At 44.9% G+C, this 18,053-nt stretch overlaps 1 protein-coding gene across 1 annotated transcript; it reads left to right on the top strand.

The window, feature by feature from the left end:
* Positions 1–10,484: 10,484 nt before the first annotated feature.
* Positions 10,485–15,068, top strand: LOC120105511 (protein RKD5-like). The gene is made up of 5 exons (XM_039118074.1): positions 10,485–10,807; positions 10,916–11,213; positions 12,344–12,591; positions 13,988–14,208; positions 14,707–15,068. Exons 1-5 carry the CDS (start codon positions 10,663–10,665, stop codon positions 14,941–14,943), a joined length of 1,149 nt encoding a protein of 382 aa, XP_038974002.1. The 5' UTR covers positions 10,485–10,662; the 3' UTR covers positions 14,944–15,068.
* Positions 15,069–18,053: the final 2,985 nt, after the last annotated feature.

Below are 18,053 nucleotides of genomic sequence, written 5' to 3'. Positions count from 1 at the left end.
GGAAGCTCCGAACCACTATAAACCTTGCGTTTGCGATTGACTGTGCTTACCACTTTAATTTTTACTTTTGCACCATACACTTGTGTGTTTGTTTAATTAGACAAAAATTTTAAAACACCCAATTCACCCCCTCTTGGGTGACCATCTCTGGGCAAACAGTTTGGGTCCCTAATGATGAAACCCGCTCCACTCTTCGTGCCTCTATCCAGCACCGATCTATCAAAATTGACCTTGATAGAACTTTAGGAGAACGCCACTCGGGGTGTTGGGGCTCCAGGTTGAAAAATACCGCACAAAAAGCTGCCGAGGCAAGAATAGAAACTCCAGATATCCCGAGCTGTCAAAAGTCCTTCTAAGGAGGAAACATGACTAATCTCTGCCGCCTTACGCCCGTGCGCTCTCCGCCACGAGCCTTGGCGACATGCTATGCTTGCCGAAAGTTCAAGCATTCCTTGCCAGCCATATCTGGTATGCTGTGCAGGTCGCTCTAACCGCCTTCTAGTGTGTCAATGGGTTTGTCCAACACCAACGGATGGTCCGTAAGAACTGGTCCCCCTGAGACCAACCCTTCCACAACAGCCCCGCTGCACGACATGCCGCCCTCGCCCATGTGCACTGAAACAGTGCATGATCCACCGACTCATCAGCTCTGTATGCCCCGTACTTAGGGGGCAACCTCAATCTCCGTCCGCTAAGTACTGCTCTCGTCGGAAGCCAATCCCAGACGACCTTTCATAAGAACAATGCGACCCTCAGATGGAGGTCCAGGCGCCAAACCCAGGCACACTTTGGACTAGCTCATGCTCCGGCCGGAGCACTCAGGAGAGTCCCCACCTTAACACCGGTCCTACATGATGTGCTCCACCTAGGTTTTCGTACCTGCATACCTCGAATCGGAAGGGATTGAACCTCTCAGCTAGGTGTGTCCCAAATATATGACCCAACCTAGCCTCATTCCAAGTAGCCCTGCCAGGACAAGGAGGTCGCAAACCCGCAGTCGTCCACTGCCTCATGCAACCATAGTCGGCCAGAGTCTCAAAGGTAGGGCACCCACCCATGGGTCACCAACCATATCGATACTCCGCCCATACCTATCAATCATCTAGTATTCTTCACAAATATGGTAGGTATCTTGCGATCTCTCGCCACATAAATAAGCAACGAAGCCCACTACGAATCGCTCCTACAGTGCCCATCCGGCCATATCTGGCATCCATGGTCTGACACTAGAACCCCTGTGGCTCTAGCATGAATTGAGCTGCATGTCGAGCAATTAGCGCCTCGCGCCTTCCACAAGAGACAACACATCGAGGCCATCCTCCCTCACTGGTAGGCAAACACTCTTCCATGCACTAAGTGCATCCGTGACCCCTCCATACGATCCCCACAGAAAGCTCCGAAGTAGCCGCTCGATCTCATCAGCACTATTTTCGGAAACACTGTATTTGCCATGAAGTGGACAGGCATGGAAGCTAACATTGATCTAATCAGCAACAATCTACCCATCATAAAGAGTGAAGATTGCCCTCCAGTCTGCTCTGAATCCTCTACACCAGACCGGAGCACTCGGTCACCCACAACCTCCTGCTCGTAATGGGTACTCCCAGATAGCTCCAGGTCCATCCTATACCGGCATCTCTAGTATCCCCCGAATCTCCTGTTTAACCCTATGCTCAGTGCTAGGGCTGAAAGATGGTTGATTCTGGAGGTTTATCTTCTGCCTCGACACTGCGCAATACTCCACTAATACTCTCCTAAGGATTGTGCATCCACTGCCTGCGCCCTGGCTAGATGGAGACATCGTCTGGGAATAGTAAATGTGATATAGACTGACACCCTGGGGCGGGAACAAATACCTCCAGCTCTCAGTTAGCACAAGCACCCCGCAGAGCCCGAGACAGAACATTTGAGCAGATGATGAATAAATATGGGGATAAAGGACATCCCTGTATAAGCCCTATAATAGACCTAAAGAAAGAAAAGATGTACCGTTAATCAAGATGGAAAACCTCGACCCCCGAACGCATCCCAACACCCAATCAATCCAGATCTCATAAAAGCCAAAGCACTCCAAAGCGCGCCTTAAGAAGCTCCACCGGATTCTGTCGTAAGCCCGTTCCATGTCCAGCTTGACAGCCATTAGGCTTCGCCGCTTAGAGACACGCTGAAGATCTCACATCATCTCTTGGGCCAGCATGACGTTATCAGAGATATTCCTACCTCCCACAAAAGCACCTTGCTCCTGGCAGATGAGATCTGGCAATAAACGCTTCATCCTACCCACCATTATCCTTGCCACAACTTTATAAAGGGTTGTGCACAAGCTGATAAGCCTGAATGGCTGGGCTCCCTTGCATCCTGGCGCTTCGGTATCAGCGTGACAAAGGTAACTCTCCAGTCGTCAGGCATCACTGCCTGACCGAAGAAACACTGAGCTGCCTCCACCACCGCAACCTGGATGATGCCCCAATATTCTCCTAAAGAAGAAAGGTGGAAAAACCGTCTGACCCTGGAGCCTTGTCCCTGCTAGGCCCAGACCGCTTCCTGCACTTCCTCCCCTGTCACAGGGCCACACCAAGAGTGCGTTCTCCGAAGCTCCGAGTTGTGTGTCCGCCCTCGGGAGTAGCCGACATCCCCAGAATTCCTATCCTTCGTCCATCTAGACTGAAAGAAATGTAGCAATACATGACTGAAAGAAATCTGGGCCAACCAGGGTCCTTGCTCTTGCTTGCTAGCAGCCCTAGCGTCCCTGGGCCACTTGTTGGATTGGCCCATGGCCCCGCCCACCGTGATGACAGCTGGGTCGGGCTGGCCCACAAACTCCGCCGGCCCAGCATCCGCCATCCCCTCATCCGAGTTGACTAGATCTGCAAAGTGGTTCAAAGGTCGAGTCAACTCGGTTGCTGCCGAGGTGGGAGCCCGACGCTCCATGGTCCCGCCCCCTCCGCTAGCGTGCCTTTCGGCAGTGAGTGGCGGCGAGCTACCTTGGCTAGCTTCTGCCAGCCATCGAGGTCTAGTGGAGATGCGGCTGGAGGACTGGCCTGGTCCCCCAGAGGAGGCGGTCGAGGCGGAAGACGACTTGACCGTAGGCTCGGCCGTCTTCCCCGGCTGCGGCGGCCCCTCGGGAGCCAGGGTCGGGTCGCCACCAACCAAGGGCCATAGATTGGCCCTTGGTCATCCTCCCCGGGTCCCAACTTCGGCCCGCTTGAGAAACCCCCAAATCCACCCCCTCTCTCTTTCGTCTGCTCCGGCACCAATTGGCGGCACGCCCACCACCGAGTGGCCTATCCTGCCGTATCTGGTGCAGTAATCGGTAACATTCTCATAGACGAAGGGCTGCCACCTCACCCTTATCTTCCCCCGAATTAGAACCCCAGGAAGAAGAGGCTCGATGGCATCGATCGCCACCTTCACCTGCACGAAGTGTCACGCCCCGGATCCGGCTCCGTGACACGGCCGTGCTATTGCCGACTACCGCCCACAATAGCACGCAGCCTCGTACATGGTCAACAGGTAGTCAAAAGCAGTGTAACTTGTATATATCAAAAGAAGGTATTACAACCCACTGGTTCATATAATTACAGAGCTTCTACATAGTTTATATACACAAAAGTTTATTTATATCATTCCCAAAAATAAAGAAGCCCTGTTGCAAAAAGAAAAATGCTTCTGGCAGCTGTCACTGGTGGTGATCTAAAAAAAAAACGTAAATGAACAGGCATGAGCTACACGGCTCAGTAAGTAATCCTGCATAATCTTGTCGAATCAACTAAAAAATGCTAACCATGCTTATCAGAGTTTGAGAAGCTGACATGTATGCTACTAAATCAATCGTCATAATAAAATATCCATGCTGAGTAAATAAAACAGTATCCTACAATGTCAAGGAAATCATGTAATATGCACATGTAGGAAAATTCGTGCCACCGGCATGCCGTGGTCATGCTCTCAAATGCTACTGCGAAGTCATTCTTGGCCACTGGTGGGGACCGGCTCAGTTATTAGGCGGGCCACTGGCGGGGCTGGCTCAGTCATTCTCGGCCACTGGCAAAGGCCGGCTCAGTTACATTGGGTCAGTAGCTCTTAAGAGTTCATTAAATAATGCTCCGTATAGGTAGTACCTCATAGATGCTACGGCGAATTCATTAATGGTCAACTGGCGGGGCCTGCTCAGTTATTAGTCGGCCACTGGCGGGGCTGGCTCATCATTATCGGCCACTGGCAAGGCCGGCTCAGTTGCATTCGGCCCGTAGCATAGGAGTTCTTAGGTACCCCTTTACAAGCAATATGCAGCTAGAGCAAATCATTATCATTCTTTACACTCATGCTAATAAAAATCATAATAAGGAATTCAATTCATTTGCATGTATCACAAGAGCTATGAAAACATAATATGTGGCACAACCATTAATTATGTGACTGACATGTACCCACCCATGTTCATATTTCATAACTCATATTTTAGCATGTAATGCAATCCCAGTATTTTGTAGGCCTAACGGAATATAAAGCATATATCATCATATCTTGTGTAACTAGAGCATGTCAGATACACATATCGTTCTTAGCCTACAGTACATACACGATTCACAACAAGATTAAAACAAGTTACTTACAGTAATTTGCCTTTCTCCTAGGTCTCCTGCGTCCTGGTGACGAGTCCTAAGTCACCTACAATCATGTCTATAATAACAATATGTTATTTCCTTTTCTACCTGAAATTTAGCCCAAGCCTAATTCCTCTGTATTGGGGTCTTGGCTGGGCTCATAAGTCTTAATTGGCCTTTCGATTGGCCACTAAGCTTAATTCCCAGCTTAATTGGGTTTAATTTCGGGTTTAGGGTCACTGTGACCCGTTTGGGCCTGAGTCAGGGTCAATCCGGGATCAATTTGGCCCCCAAATTAATTACATTGGCTTGAATTGGGCTTTAATTGGGCCGATTTCCATTAGTTTGGTCTGTTAGGACCAATTCCAGCCGAATTGGGTTTGGGCCTCATTCCATTTGGGCTTAATTTTGGTTAAATTTATAGTATGGCTTGTCCAGACTTAGCCCAATTTGATTGGGCTCGGGTTTAGTCAATTTGGCTAAACCCTTTCCCTTTTTCTTTTTCTTCTTCTTTTTTTTTTTTTTTTCTTCTTTGGGCTTAACGGGTTGCGGGTTCGGATTCAGATCCGACCCGCGAACCCGTTATCAGGGTTTTTCTCCCCCCTTCCAGAGGCTTCCGCCTCTTCATCTCCCGCTCTCCTCTCTCTCCTCTCTTTTCTCCTTCGTCTCCACCGAACCCATGCCTCCGGCCGGCCCTCCGGCTCCCCTTCTTCTCCTCCGGCCGGATCTACGGCCTGCTCTCTCTCTCGATCACTCCCTCTTCTTTCTTCTCTTCCACTCTTTTCCTCTCCTTTTCTCTCTTTCTCCTCGTTTCCGACCGAAAGCCCTAGCCCTTTCGGCCTTTCGTCCCCACCGAACCCTCCGTCTCCTCCCTTTCTTCTCTCGCAGGCGACCGGGGAGACGGGCTCCCCTCCGATCCACCGACCGAGGCGAAGCTTCCCCCGGAGCACCGGCGGAAGAAAGGCCGGCCCCCTTCCTCTTCTCCGAAGCGATGCCGGAGAAGAGGAGTGCCGGGAAGTTGGTCGCGGCTGGATCTCCTCCGGGAGATTCTCCCCCTGCTCTGACCACGATGAGGTAAGGCCGGGGTCCAAGAATGAAGCCTCTTCGGTCCGGTGAGTTCATTCTAATTTTTCCTCCCTCTCTCTCTCTCTTTTTTTTTTTTTTCCTTGGTTCTTCCCTTCCGGCACCACCACCCTTGCCGGAGAAAGAGGTGGTGGTCCGGCCGGGGCTGGCGGCCCTGTGGCCGGCCTCTGTTGTCGTCCCGGCCAGATCTGGCAAGCCCGGGTTGCCCCCCGAACCCCAAGGTACCCGCGGCCGAGGCCGCGGTGTCCGGTTCGTCAACAGGCCGAGCCCGGTTGGGTTCGGTCCGGATGGTCGCGGCCTGTGAGTCCGACCCGACCCGGGCTTGTGGGTTTTTCTCCCTCTCCTGTGCCGGCCTCCTCCCCTCTATTTCACTGTTGACACAGAGGGGAAGAGCACCCCACAGAGGGGTTTCCCTTACTTCTGTTAAACCCTAACCTAAAAAAAAAAAAAACTCCTTACCTTGGCCGGTTGTAGTCGGCAGTGCTTCCTCCCTAGTAGTCCTTCCTTTCCCAGAGCTTCAGGGCTCCTTGGCCTTAGGCTCCAGGGCTTCGGCTCTCCTCTCGTTCAAAGTTTAGGGAGTCTGTGACTTGGGGTTGCCGGCAGAGGCTTAAATAATTGTTTAGAGGATGAAACCCCCTCTGAGAGGTCCCATCCTCTCCTTTCCTCCATACTCCGGGACTGGCCGCCGCCCCCTGTCTCCGGCGCGCCGGCATCGGCTGCCAGCAGGGGTGAGGTAACCCTTCCCTGTCGGTCTTATCCCTTTCATTTTTTTTTTCCCGTACCATTATAATAACCATTAAAATAATACTGCCCACAGTGAAATTTGGGCCCAAACCCTTAACTGGGCCCATTTCTTATTGGGCCTAGTAGGTTGTGGGCCCGGACATTACACGAAGCCCATGGCTCGCCGTTACTCGGTCACCCCATCAATGGCGAGCAGCCGCCCTGCTTGGGTTGCTATCTCTAGTATGGTTGCGGCCGACCAGTACTCTGGCGGAAGCCGGAGTAACCAGAGCCATACCACGACCGTTTTCATGGCGTCCTCCCTCGGCGCAAACACGGGCTCCCACGGCTCCATGGCGAGGAGCTGCCTCACCACCACCCATAGGCCTCCATTGAGTGCTCGGTTGCAGTCCGTCGTTGACCCAACCTTAGGGCTAGGTGGTCATCGGCGAGCGGCAACACCTCCACCTTCCCTGCTAATTTCCCATCCGTAGCCACCCACTTGGCCGGCACCCGGTGGCCGAGGCTGCGAGCCACCACCGAGAGGCCTTCCCACTTCCGGCGAGCAGCCTTAATGGGCACCTCCGACAGCTCCAAGACCATCGGAAAGCGGCGGCTCAACCGAGCCACGTCCGCGTCCGGGTCCAGTGAGTCACCCAAGGCCCCAGCCTCGCCGGAACCCTGGACGTCTCCCCCCATTCCGCAGGAAGCTTATCTTTGCCTTTGCCCGTCGCTGCCCTCGATCGCCCCCCCGGCTTCATCCCCGATGGGCCCGCCTGTTGATCCATCGGCCTGTCAGCACTGCACAAGCAGAAAGGTTAGAAAACAAATGGTAGATTGTGTATCTGTTGGAGACTGGGGATGCTCCCAAGTTTCCGCCACAACCACCGGCAAGGCCGGTCTCTCGGCTCTTTTATGCTCCCCGGAGGTTCACATAACTGACAACCAGAAGTCGGGCTAGAACGTTCCCTTCTCGGATCACAGTAGAGCTCCCTTGCCCCCACCACTGCCCTACATTGTGACCAGAGACGAATCCTGCCCAGAGCTGCCGGTGTGGAACTAGCTGTTGATGACCAGCCACTTTCTCTCTCCTCAGAGCTTCTCACTCTAAAGGGTCGTTGCTGCAGCAACAATTACCAACCTAGATAGTGAGGGTTTCTGTACTGGATTGAGTTTAAATACAAGTGTTGATGATCTAAGTCTCTGGAGACACCCTGATAACTTAATTTTAAACCAGGAATGAATGACAATGGCAAATGTCATAACTAGAATTCCAAGGTTGGCACATGAAAAGGGTTTGGTCTAGACCTTGTAATATATCTAATGATGCTAGAATGAAAATATTGGTCCTGCTTATGGGACTGGCGCTAACATGGATATCCCTCTCCCAGTATCCTCAAAACCTCTCAACCTTGACAGCCATCAAGAGCTCGCGGGCACCTCCATGAAACTTTTGTCCTCAGAAAGGGGTCGCAGGATGCACCTAAAACGCTAAGTTTCTCATCATATACATGGGGTTTTTTCTCATATTCCAGTTTATCCGATTTTGGTTTATTGTCTTCATGGCTCATTTCTTTCATGATCCCTGTCTCCTCTTGCCTCTTCATCTTGTTCCCCACCATGGCCCTTTTATATATGTAACTTTTTCCAAATACCAATCTCCATCTTTAGCCAGAGAGAGAGAGAGACCTGGGCCCCACAACAAAGTATCTGTGGTTTGTGGTGGCCTCCAACAAAGGGCCCCACCTTTCCTGTGGATGGGAATTTCCAGTAGAAAACAAAAATGCCAACTGGGGTCAGTGGAAAAAGGCTAGAGAGGAGCGAGTGGTAGTTGGCACGCAGCCCACCAGTCCTCAAAACGACCATGGGAATTTCAGGGGAGGAGAACGCCACGAGACAAATTCATCCCGGTGGCAGTTCCAGTCCTCCAACGAACTGCACCAAAACCCGTCTCTTTTCATCGCTGCAAAACTATTCCCAAACTGCAACAGCCTTCCTTCTCTCTCACACCAGCAGCACTCGAAGCCAGAAAGTCTTGATTGCCCAAACTGCCCCTCCTTGTTTCCGTGGCTACTTTAGAGTAAGGGATTGCATGCAACCCACGTAACATCACCTGCATGCTTCTTCCCTTACAAAATTGCTGCCAACTCAGCAGAAAATTAATGGCCGTTGTTGACAAAATGTCCGCTGAAATCGAAAAGGAAATAAAAAATCGATGGTTTATAACTTAGAAGATATGTGCTTGTCATCTGAGCTATCTCATTTCAAAGCAAATGCAGATCATTAGGGTAGCATCATGATGCTACTACCTTGGTACAATTTGATGGACAGGAATCGCACCAGAATGCACATGTTTTCTGGCGTATAGCCTTCACACTTTGTTACATTTCACATGATTCTAACCATCCAATTGATGATATTTTTATTGGATTTTTTTTTCAAAGAAAAAAGGTTTGGTCAAAAGGGTGGTGGTCTTCGGATGCATGTCGGTTTATATCGTACAGATGGTGTAAGAGAGAGCAACTTATGATATTTAATTAATTTGACAGTTGCTATATATGGATGGATGCGTAGACCATGGTCAAAAAGAAAAAACGTGGCCAGTTTTTTGGTCATTTAGTTCAAACTTCTTGAGATTTAATTCCAATCTACTGGATTTAAGTCAGCAAGTTTCAACATAGTTGCATTCTAGTTGTTATCAGGGGCGGCCCAATACATTTGGGGGCCTAAGGCGAATCCAATGATTGAGGCCTTTTTTTTTAATAATAAATTATTAAAAATATAAAATATTAAAAAAAAATGATATGAAAATGTATAGCTATCAAGTACACTATTTCAACAAAGGTACATGAATCTAATAAAGATAGGCAAGAAATCTTTTTAATTTAATATTATTTTTGAATGGAAATGCAGAAAAGTAATTATTCTAAAAGAAGGGTCATAAAACTGATTAAATAACTGAGATAATGCTTGGCAATATTGTTTATCATGTTAAGCAAGAGCGGAATAGGAAAAGGTCATCCCATGGCACTTCATGGTCAAGGTAAAGAAAAGAATTTGTCCAGAAGCTTCTCTATAAGCGAAAGTAGGGGCATTATGGGAAATTGACTCCATCTAATTAATAAAAGTCCCATCCCTCCATCTCCCCTTCAAGTGAGTACCCAAGCAGCAACCACAACATCACAGCACAGCAGCCATTCAACCCCCCTCCCTCCTTCTCTCTCTACCACCCAAGAGGGGAGAAGAAACCGAGAGGAGAAAATTAAAAGAATCTCCACCCTCCAAGAAGTCCATTTCCAATCCCCCTTTCTTCCTGATGGCCCAGCTGGATCAGGAGTGTGAGGGAAGGAAAACCAAGACCAAAACCAAACAAGAGGAAGGGATGAAAGGTAAGAGTGGCTTCAGGCGTGTATCAAGGCAACCAAATCCCTCCTCTCTCTCTCTCTCCATCCAAAACAAAACTACCGTCCCCAACTTCCTAAATTTCCCCTCTGCAGGCCAAGAAACTCTCCACCTCCCTTCCATCAAGGGGGAAGACTCGTAGCCAGCTCATCCCGTTTTATATGGGGCCTTTGCTTCCTTTTGGTCACGGTCTCTCTCTCTCTCTCTCTCTCTCTCTCTCTCTCTCTCCACCTTCCGGGGGCCTTCCGTTGGCCCGGGGCCTTAGGCGACCGCCTCAGTCGCCTAAGGCTCGGGCCGGCCCTGGTTGTTATATTCAATACAAAATATATATATTTTTTTAAAAAAATGTTTAATATAGAACATGGAAGCAAAGAATCTACCTAATCAAAATATTTTATGGATTAAAACTCCAACGAAATTATTCCCTCCAAAAAAATCTCATCAAAGTTATGTAAATGCAACATTCTAAGTTACAGCTGTTCTCTTTTGTTTTTTTACATCATCTATAGAACAAGATACATGCATGAAGTCACTCTAGAGTAAGTATTGTCTAGAAGCAGTTAAACAAGTTAGTTCTAGCAGATGAAAAGGAACTTCCTAAGAGACAAAGCTGCAGCATGAACTGGCAACTTGTCATATGAGAGTGCGAGCTTTGAAACTTAATTTGAATGGACATGCATGGTGAATGACCATGTTAACATGTTTCTAAAAGAAAAGATGATATCATTCCAAAAACTACAAAGGAAGAAAGATCCAAAACCTCCTCTTCTTCATGCTCCTCTTGTCACGTTGCCACTGCAGCACTCACCATGTTTCATTATAAAACAGTAGCCAAACCATTTGAAACATGACCCATGAGCATCCTCCATCAACCACCATGGACTCCTCCTCCTCCTCCTCCTCCTCCTCCTCGTCTTCCAACAATCACCACCCACATCCACCCCCTTCTCTTCTCTCCTTTCTCGCTGTTTTCAAAAACGTCCTCAACCAAGGTCTCTTTTTCATCACAACCCCTATAATGTAAAATTTTTAACATCCCATGAATCCTCACACTTTGTTTATATACTTTTCTTCTTCTTCTTCTTCTCTTCTTCTTACAGAGCTAATCAGGAGCGTGCATGCCTACCGAATCGTTTCCGAGGAGGAAGGTGAGGGGAGGGAGCTGTGGGTGGAGAGGGAGTTCCTCTTCTCTCCCACCTCCCACCTCGAGATCACTGCGCCGATCCCCCGCCAGCTCCTCCTGGCGGATCCAGTGGTGCGTGGTGGCGTCCGCCATCGGCCGAGGTTCCACGAGGGACAAAATATTGGCCTTTGGCTTTGTATTCTAGCATTCGACTCTGCCACCGCCGCTGCCATATCGCAGCCTCTTCCCATCCCTCCCATCCTCTCCTTCTCCAGGTATAGACATATTTTGCAAGATAGGCCTAGATGTTACCAAAAAGAAAGAAAGATGGGCCAAAATGGAATGATCTCCTTTCTTTTTATTTTGTTCCAATTATTTATGAGGTTTGGGGATCTGTTAAATTGGATGAACTTGATGAAATCCCAATAATTTTATGGAACTGCAATGCAAATCTTCCCTCAATTTAACATGACAGGAATGTGATGAAATTTAGTTCTCCCAGTATCCTCAAAACCTCTCAACCTTGACAGCCATCAAGAGCTCGCGGGCACCTCCATGAAACCTGCTAACTCGCAACTCGAACCTCAACGACCCAGAAAACCTGCATGAAATCCCACTTTTGTCCTCAGAAAGGGGCGGCAGTATGCACCTAAAATGCTAAGTTCCTCATCATATGCATGGGGTTTTTTCTCATATTCCAGTTTATTCGATTTTGGTTTATTGTCTTCATGGCTCATTTCTTTCATGTTCCCTCTCCTCTTTTGCCTCTTCATCTTATTCCCCACCATGACCCTTTATGAACTTTTTCCAAATGCCAATCTCCAGCTTGCATCTTTAGCCACACACACACACACGCACACACAACACACACACACACACACACACACACACACACACACACACACACACACAGAGAGAGAGAGAGAGAGAGAGAGAGAGAGAGAGAGAGAGGATGATGCTTAACCCGGTGGTAGGGCCAGAATGGACCTGGGGCCCACAACAAAGTATCTGTTGTTTTTAGTGGCCCCCAACAAAGGGCCCCACCTTTCCTGTGGATGGGAATTTCCAGTGGAAAACGAAAATGCCAACTGGGGGCCAGTGGAAAAAGACTAGAGAGGAGAGAGTGGCAGTTGGCACGCAGCCCACCAGCCCTCAAAACGACCTTGGGAATTTTGGGGGAGGAGAACGCCACGAGACAAATTCATCCTGGGGGCGGCAGTTCCCCTGAACAACTTCTCCTTGTCATTCATAGAAATGTATATTCTATCATTAGATGAAAAGCTTTCTAGCTTCAACTTCCCCTGAACAACTTCTCTGTCATTTACTTTTTCCCCCGTCCATTTTTACTGTTTGCATTGAGAAAAGATGATTATAGTTTTGCCTTAAATTCATATGTCTGTTTCAGCAATCCAAGATTACAGTCTGTGCCAACTTTGTCCTGTGATCTTCAAAAGGTTTTCCAGTTGAGGTGCGAAACCGAAAACCAAGAGCTGATGCATGTTGTTTCAGAAGAAATCCTTGCAGACAAAGAAAATGAGTTTTCTCGGCCAATGAAAAATGCACCTGATTATGATGAAGATCAACTCTTACACTCTTGTCCCATAATGAAACAAGCAACTTCAGATAATCAACAGTCCCCTGAAATTGTACCTGGTTAGTGATTTTCTTACTGAATAACTGGTGCACAACCATTAGAATGATCACTATAATTCTATTTGAAGTGGCATTTTTCTTAGTTATTTGAACTGAATGGTGCTTGCATCATGAAATTTTATAACACAAGTTTGAGCTTGCTGTGGACTTGTTCTAGTTGTAAGCATGAGATACATGTTTTATTTTTGATGTTTTTTTCATGAAACCCTGGATTTCAATTATCAACAAAAATTCTTTTTTGGTTCCCTTTAAATTGGAGATCTTTGCTTAATTTTTCAAATTTTGAAGCTGTTTCACATTTTGAATAATCAATCGAAGATCTCTATTTTAAAGAGAATCAAAAAGAAATATTGTAGATAATTGAAATCCAAATTGTGAAGCTAATTTCATCATAAAGTATTTTACTTCTGCATATTTTCTAGAAATTAATCATCGTTTGAGCTGCTTGCATTTATGCTCTAACTGGAAGCTTGAGGTCTTGCCACTCATTGCTCCAAAAAGAAAAAGCGTAAGCTTGAGAAATCAAATCCTTCTTCGGGAGAGTTTTGCATAAGATTGCCTAAAAATTAGGAATGATCTAAACATGAATGTTCTCTGTCTTAGCTTAAGAATTCTCATGCTCTTTACCGAACCTTTGGCTGGCTTTCTACTTTCCAATGGCTAGAAGGGTCAAGCGTTGGACTAGTAGGATGCATACCTTAGTGTCACTTAGATCATCACAGCTGCATTAAGAAATTCTGAATGATGCATGGCTTTCAATCGAGTCTGGTAACATCTTAGTCTGACCTAAAAGGGATTTTGATGTGATGATCATCACGTATAAACAAACTTAAATTATTTTCTTCAGAGCAGTCCAGCGAAGAATTACATCTAAGTTCATAGAAGATCATGTATGTCACAAAATGGTTGTTTTCAATCTTCAATAGAATTTTCAGGGGTTTTATACAGCTTCTAAGGCATCGATTCCCCAGCTAGTTCAAGGTCTAGGCTGCAGGTTTCGTTATGAGCTGAAGGTTATCAGGGTAAGATTTAGTCAAAGTGTGGTCTATTTGATCTCTAAATCATTAAACAAGTTCACTAGTGAGAGTGTCTACACTCTACAAATTGGTATCCATCTGACTTCCCATAAACAAATGCCACGTAGCTGTTTCCAGGGTTTCAAGAGAAATGCCCTACTAAACCAACATACAAATAGGCCCTAATGATATATGTGAGACTAAATTGTAAAACTAGACCACATTCTCCCTTACATGTAGAATACTCTTATTAGTGTATCAGGCTTGTTTAAATAGAAACACAATTTCTCAGAGAAAAAATAAGAGAAATACATAATTATTTTGTTTATTTTCCTCCTTAGCTTGCACTATCTTCTTATGGCTTGAATAAAAGAATGCAGAAGTTGGAGCATCCAGGAAGAAGAAGAGAGCTGCAGCAGAGCATGTAGCTAATATTTCTTTAACTGATCTTGTTAAGTGCTTCAATCTTCCAATCGTAGAAGCTTCGAGAAATTTAAATGTCGGATTGACTGTACTGAAGAGGAAATGTAGAGAATTTGGTATACCTCGTTGGCCACATCGGAAGATCAAGTCTCTTGACACTCTTATACACAATCTCCAGGTAATCTTCGTATCTACCGTCTATACTCTTACCAAGTCTCACATATAAACATGTGCAAATCATCAATTCATTCTTGTATTTATGTTCACTAATATGACACAAGGAAGGTTGGGCCATATTTTTCCATAGTGTCACTTCTAGATACTGAAAATGCTATTCTGAATCATATCTGCTGAATAAAGTTTTAAGTGGTTGTTAAAGGTTGGTCCCACTGATGATGCATACTGATAACTTACATACTACAAACTAAACAATAGCGTGTTTAAATGGAACTTCAAATAATAATTGAACTTGAATTGGTATTCTTAGCCATGGTGCCAAGTAGAAATCATAGAAGTTGTTGTTGGTGGGCATTTGTCCATACTTAATGGCTCATTACGGTGTTTCATGGTGACCGGACATACATTATTATGTTCTAATTTTAGAAAGTCTATACGACTATCCATCAATCATTCGATGTCATTTTTCATGCATAAGAATTAAGGCATTGATATGCAGGAAGAGGTTCATAGACAGGAGAAAGAGGACAAAGCAGCTGCAGCCAGAGCAGCCACTAAGAGGAAGAGAATGCTAGAAACCGAAAAGAAGGGTATTGAGAGGAGCCCATTCATGGAGTTGCAGGGAGAAACTAAGAGGTTCAGGCAAGATGTTTTTAAAAGAAGACATAAGGAAAAAGTTCTGAGCAAGAAATGCCAACAACCTTCTCCTGAGGTTCACAACTGCTTCCATAATTGAGTAAATCAAATGGTGTAAAGTTGTAGCTTTTGCTATATTACCAATCACTTGCAAGAAGAAATAGAGACATCATGTCATTGATTGCTCTAAACTATAATAGCATTTCACATATTTTTCTTATTCCACTCTAGCATTCACAGCCTCCGGTGGCTAGTGATGTTTTATGTCATCGATTTGCGATCAATAGCTAGTAACCAACCTACGTTTTGCTTTACAGATTTTGTTCGAACCTGCTGAGATATAGAGAGTTAGTATTCTGCTTTGGCCAAGTTACGTACATCTTGTGAGTCCAAAGACCTCTTTTATTTCTTGCCTGTTTTTTTTTTCTCTCTTTCTACCCCATTCTTTCATAATACACCCATGACCAAAAGAGGTGTTTAAGTCATTCTTCAAATTACACCCATTATAATATAAGGATCCTTACGGGTAGCAATCGAGTTAGGTCACATGCGGATTAGGTTAAAAATTATCAACCCGAACCTAACTTGTTTACTAAGCAAGTCAAAATTTTATATCTAAATCTGACCTATTTATTAAATAGGTAATCCAACCCGATCCATATAATTCATTTATTAAACATGTCAAATCAGGTTAAACGGATTTTCAACGAATTAAATGGATTTAAACAGGTTGAGCGAGTCAGGCTAAATAAGTCAAAAATAGGTTAAGAAGATTTTAAATAGGTTAAATGGGTCGGGTTATGACTCGATCTAATTATTAAACGGATTAAAGGTTTAAACCTGAACCCAACGCATTTAATAAACAGGTCTAGACGGGTTGACCCGTTTATGATTCAAATCCGTTTATATCAAATCTAAATCTGCTTAAAGCGGGTCGTTCACGGGTCAGATTGACAAATCAGATTATAAATTGCCACCCTCAAGTGATGTTATAAATCCACCCTCAAACTCCAAAAGCATGGATGCATAACAACCTTTTCGTGTTATTGGATTCATAAACATCTAATAGCTTATTGAGATTTTGAAATTGTTCCATAGTCCTATGGGGTATATGAGGGAGGTTTTGGGCTTCTTATCATGATATGGGTCCATTATATTTGTAGACCAGGTTTTTAAGGCTTAGTGGGCTATTAACATGTTAGAACTTATTACTAGGATCTTACTAGGCTCACCTCTTAGGAAACAAATGGGAGGCTCATATAGCACGTAGAAAAGAGAAGGGGACGGTGCCTATTAGTGCATATGCCCCACTCTTCCTCACATAAGAAAAAGATAAGGGGCACCACATAGCACACCCCGCCAAACCATAGTTAGCCCTCACCTTTCTCTCCTATAAATATATAGCTAGGGTTGGTGTTGTGGATGAAAAAATAATTAAAAAAATCAAAATTCTCCCTCCCCCTAATATTTTCTTCTACGTTCTCTCTTCCATCTCTTATTTCTCGAGGGACCTCTAGGGTTTGGAAAAACCCTAATGAGGCTATGCAATGAGCGAAGAGAATTTGCAGGGACTTAGCATCAGTATTAGGGTTGGAGACCGTGTGCTATTTGGAATGGGAGTACTCTAGAGATTCTCTCTACCAAATATTCATTTAGATTTGTTTGCTCATATGTATATTCCAAATCGTATATTTATTATTGAGAAAACTTTTGCATGCATTATAACTGAGTCGGGAGAATGGTATTTATTTTTTTTGCCGCATATTCGTGATCTACCATGCTTCACATCTTAAGTTGATTATGGCCCATATGTAGGATTAACTATGGATTGTCATTAGGTTGATCTCCAAACACTGCATCCAAAATTTATGTGATTTTGATTTCACCACTTTTGAGAAGGACTGTTTAGGAGAGAGCACATCGAACTTGCTACAATTCCCTTTCGGTTCCAAGTTTCAATATTGTATGGATTAAGGGACTATGCTCCAAACAACCAAATATGTGAACCTAGAAATTATTCATTTACTATAGCAACATTCTAGATGATCCATTTTGGACTCCATTGAGTTTTCAAGAATAATTCATACGCAACGGCCCTTTGTAGGCCTACTTGGAATTCTTGGGTTTGTGTACATAGCTCATGTTTGGTAAGTTGTACAATAGTCACTTTGTTGTGTTTTGGGCTCGTAGACTCAGCTTCCACATATGGTGTTCAATTTGGTTTTCACTTGGCTAGTGCACCTAATTTATGTTAGACTTAGCCCATGGTAGACGGTTTCTATGTCATCCACTATAAATATAATTAAACATGGGGGCTTATAGGTACCAAGGTTGAGCACCTAGCGTGTAGGTATTCAAGCTCTGGTCCTATAGGGTTTGTTTCAGAACTCTATTGGCCCTATTTTGTAGGTTAGTGCTTCCGAGGATTGGCTTTGGGTGTAGAAATGAAGGAAACTAGTTTTCTAACCTTGATATGGATCAATTTCACACATTTGAAGAAAATTCAAGAAGATACAAGAAACTAAAAGAAAAGATAAGAAAAAAATCAAGCAAGAAATTAAACTACTATGCTATGGACAAATGCGATCTTGAGAGGAAATTTGTTTATTGAGTAAGAAGAAATATGATTACATGCTCCTCTCCACTTTCCTTAATTCTTAATTTGCTCGATTGTGGGTCGAGGTTTTAGAATAGAGGTGGAAAGCTAATGAAGAATTTAAAAGGGTGTGATGCAAAATTCTAAAAGAAGGTCCTCTCATCAAAAGTTGGGATTTAGATGGCTGGTAGCATTTCTTCTTGTGCAAGCTTTCTATTGCTTGGCTAAGATTAGTTTAAGTATCAAGTTATAGTTGGTCTTAGTATAAAACAAATTATGATAGTTAGAGATAGTGTAAGGCATGGATTGAGTTTTGGGCTTGACCCAAGGTTAATTTAGGGTTAGCCTAGGGTAGGGTTTGGGGTTGAGTTAGATGTTTTAAGAGGGATTTGATCTATAATTGTTTAGTAATCCAATCAAGCACTTTAGAGTGCAAATAATCAAGAGAAGAATTACGATTATTGTTTCAAGGAAAAAGATCAAAGTAAAACATCACCTTGAAACCGTAGGATAAAGATCATAGTGAAACTTGTTGAAGTAGTCTGCTTTGAAAAGATGACCATACTATATATTGACAATATTCACAATTCTATCATCGTTACTTTTCACAAAAA

This window comes from Phoenix dactylifera, unplaced genomic scaffold (genome assembly GCF_009389715.1).
Source record: "Phoenix dactylifera cultivar Barhee BC4 unplaced genomic scaffold, palm_55x_up_171113_PBpolish2nd_filt_p 000304F, whole genome shotgun sequence".
In the NCBI taxonomy this organism is placed as follows: Eukaryota; Viridiplantae; Streptophyta; class Magnoliopsida; order Arecales; family Arecaceae; genus Phoenix; species Phoenix dactylifera.
Note: the sequence above shows the minus strand (reverse complement) of the source record. Positions and strands in the feature narration are given on the sequence as shown.

What these genes read in the sequence shown, in the direction of transcription:
- LOC120105511 (XM_039118074.1), top strand. Translation starts at nt 10,663, where the DNA reads ATGACCCATGAGCATCCTCCATCAACCACCATGGACTCCTCCTCCTCC. An exon ending in CAAAAACGTCCTCAACCAAG is followed by an intron (nt 10,808 to 10,915) that starts GTCTCTTTTTCA and finishes TTCTTCTTACAG; the next exon opens with AGCTAATCAGGAGCGTGCAT. An exon ending in GTCCCCTGAAATTGTACCTG is followed by an intron (nt 12,592 to 13,987) that starts GTTAGTGATTTT and finishes AAAAGAATGCAG; the next exon opens with AAGTTGGAGCATCCAGGAAG.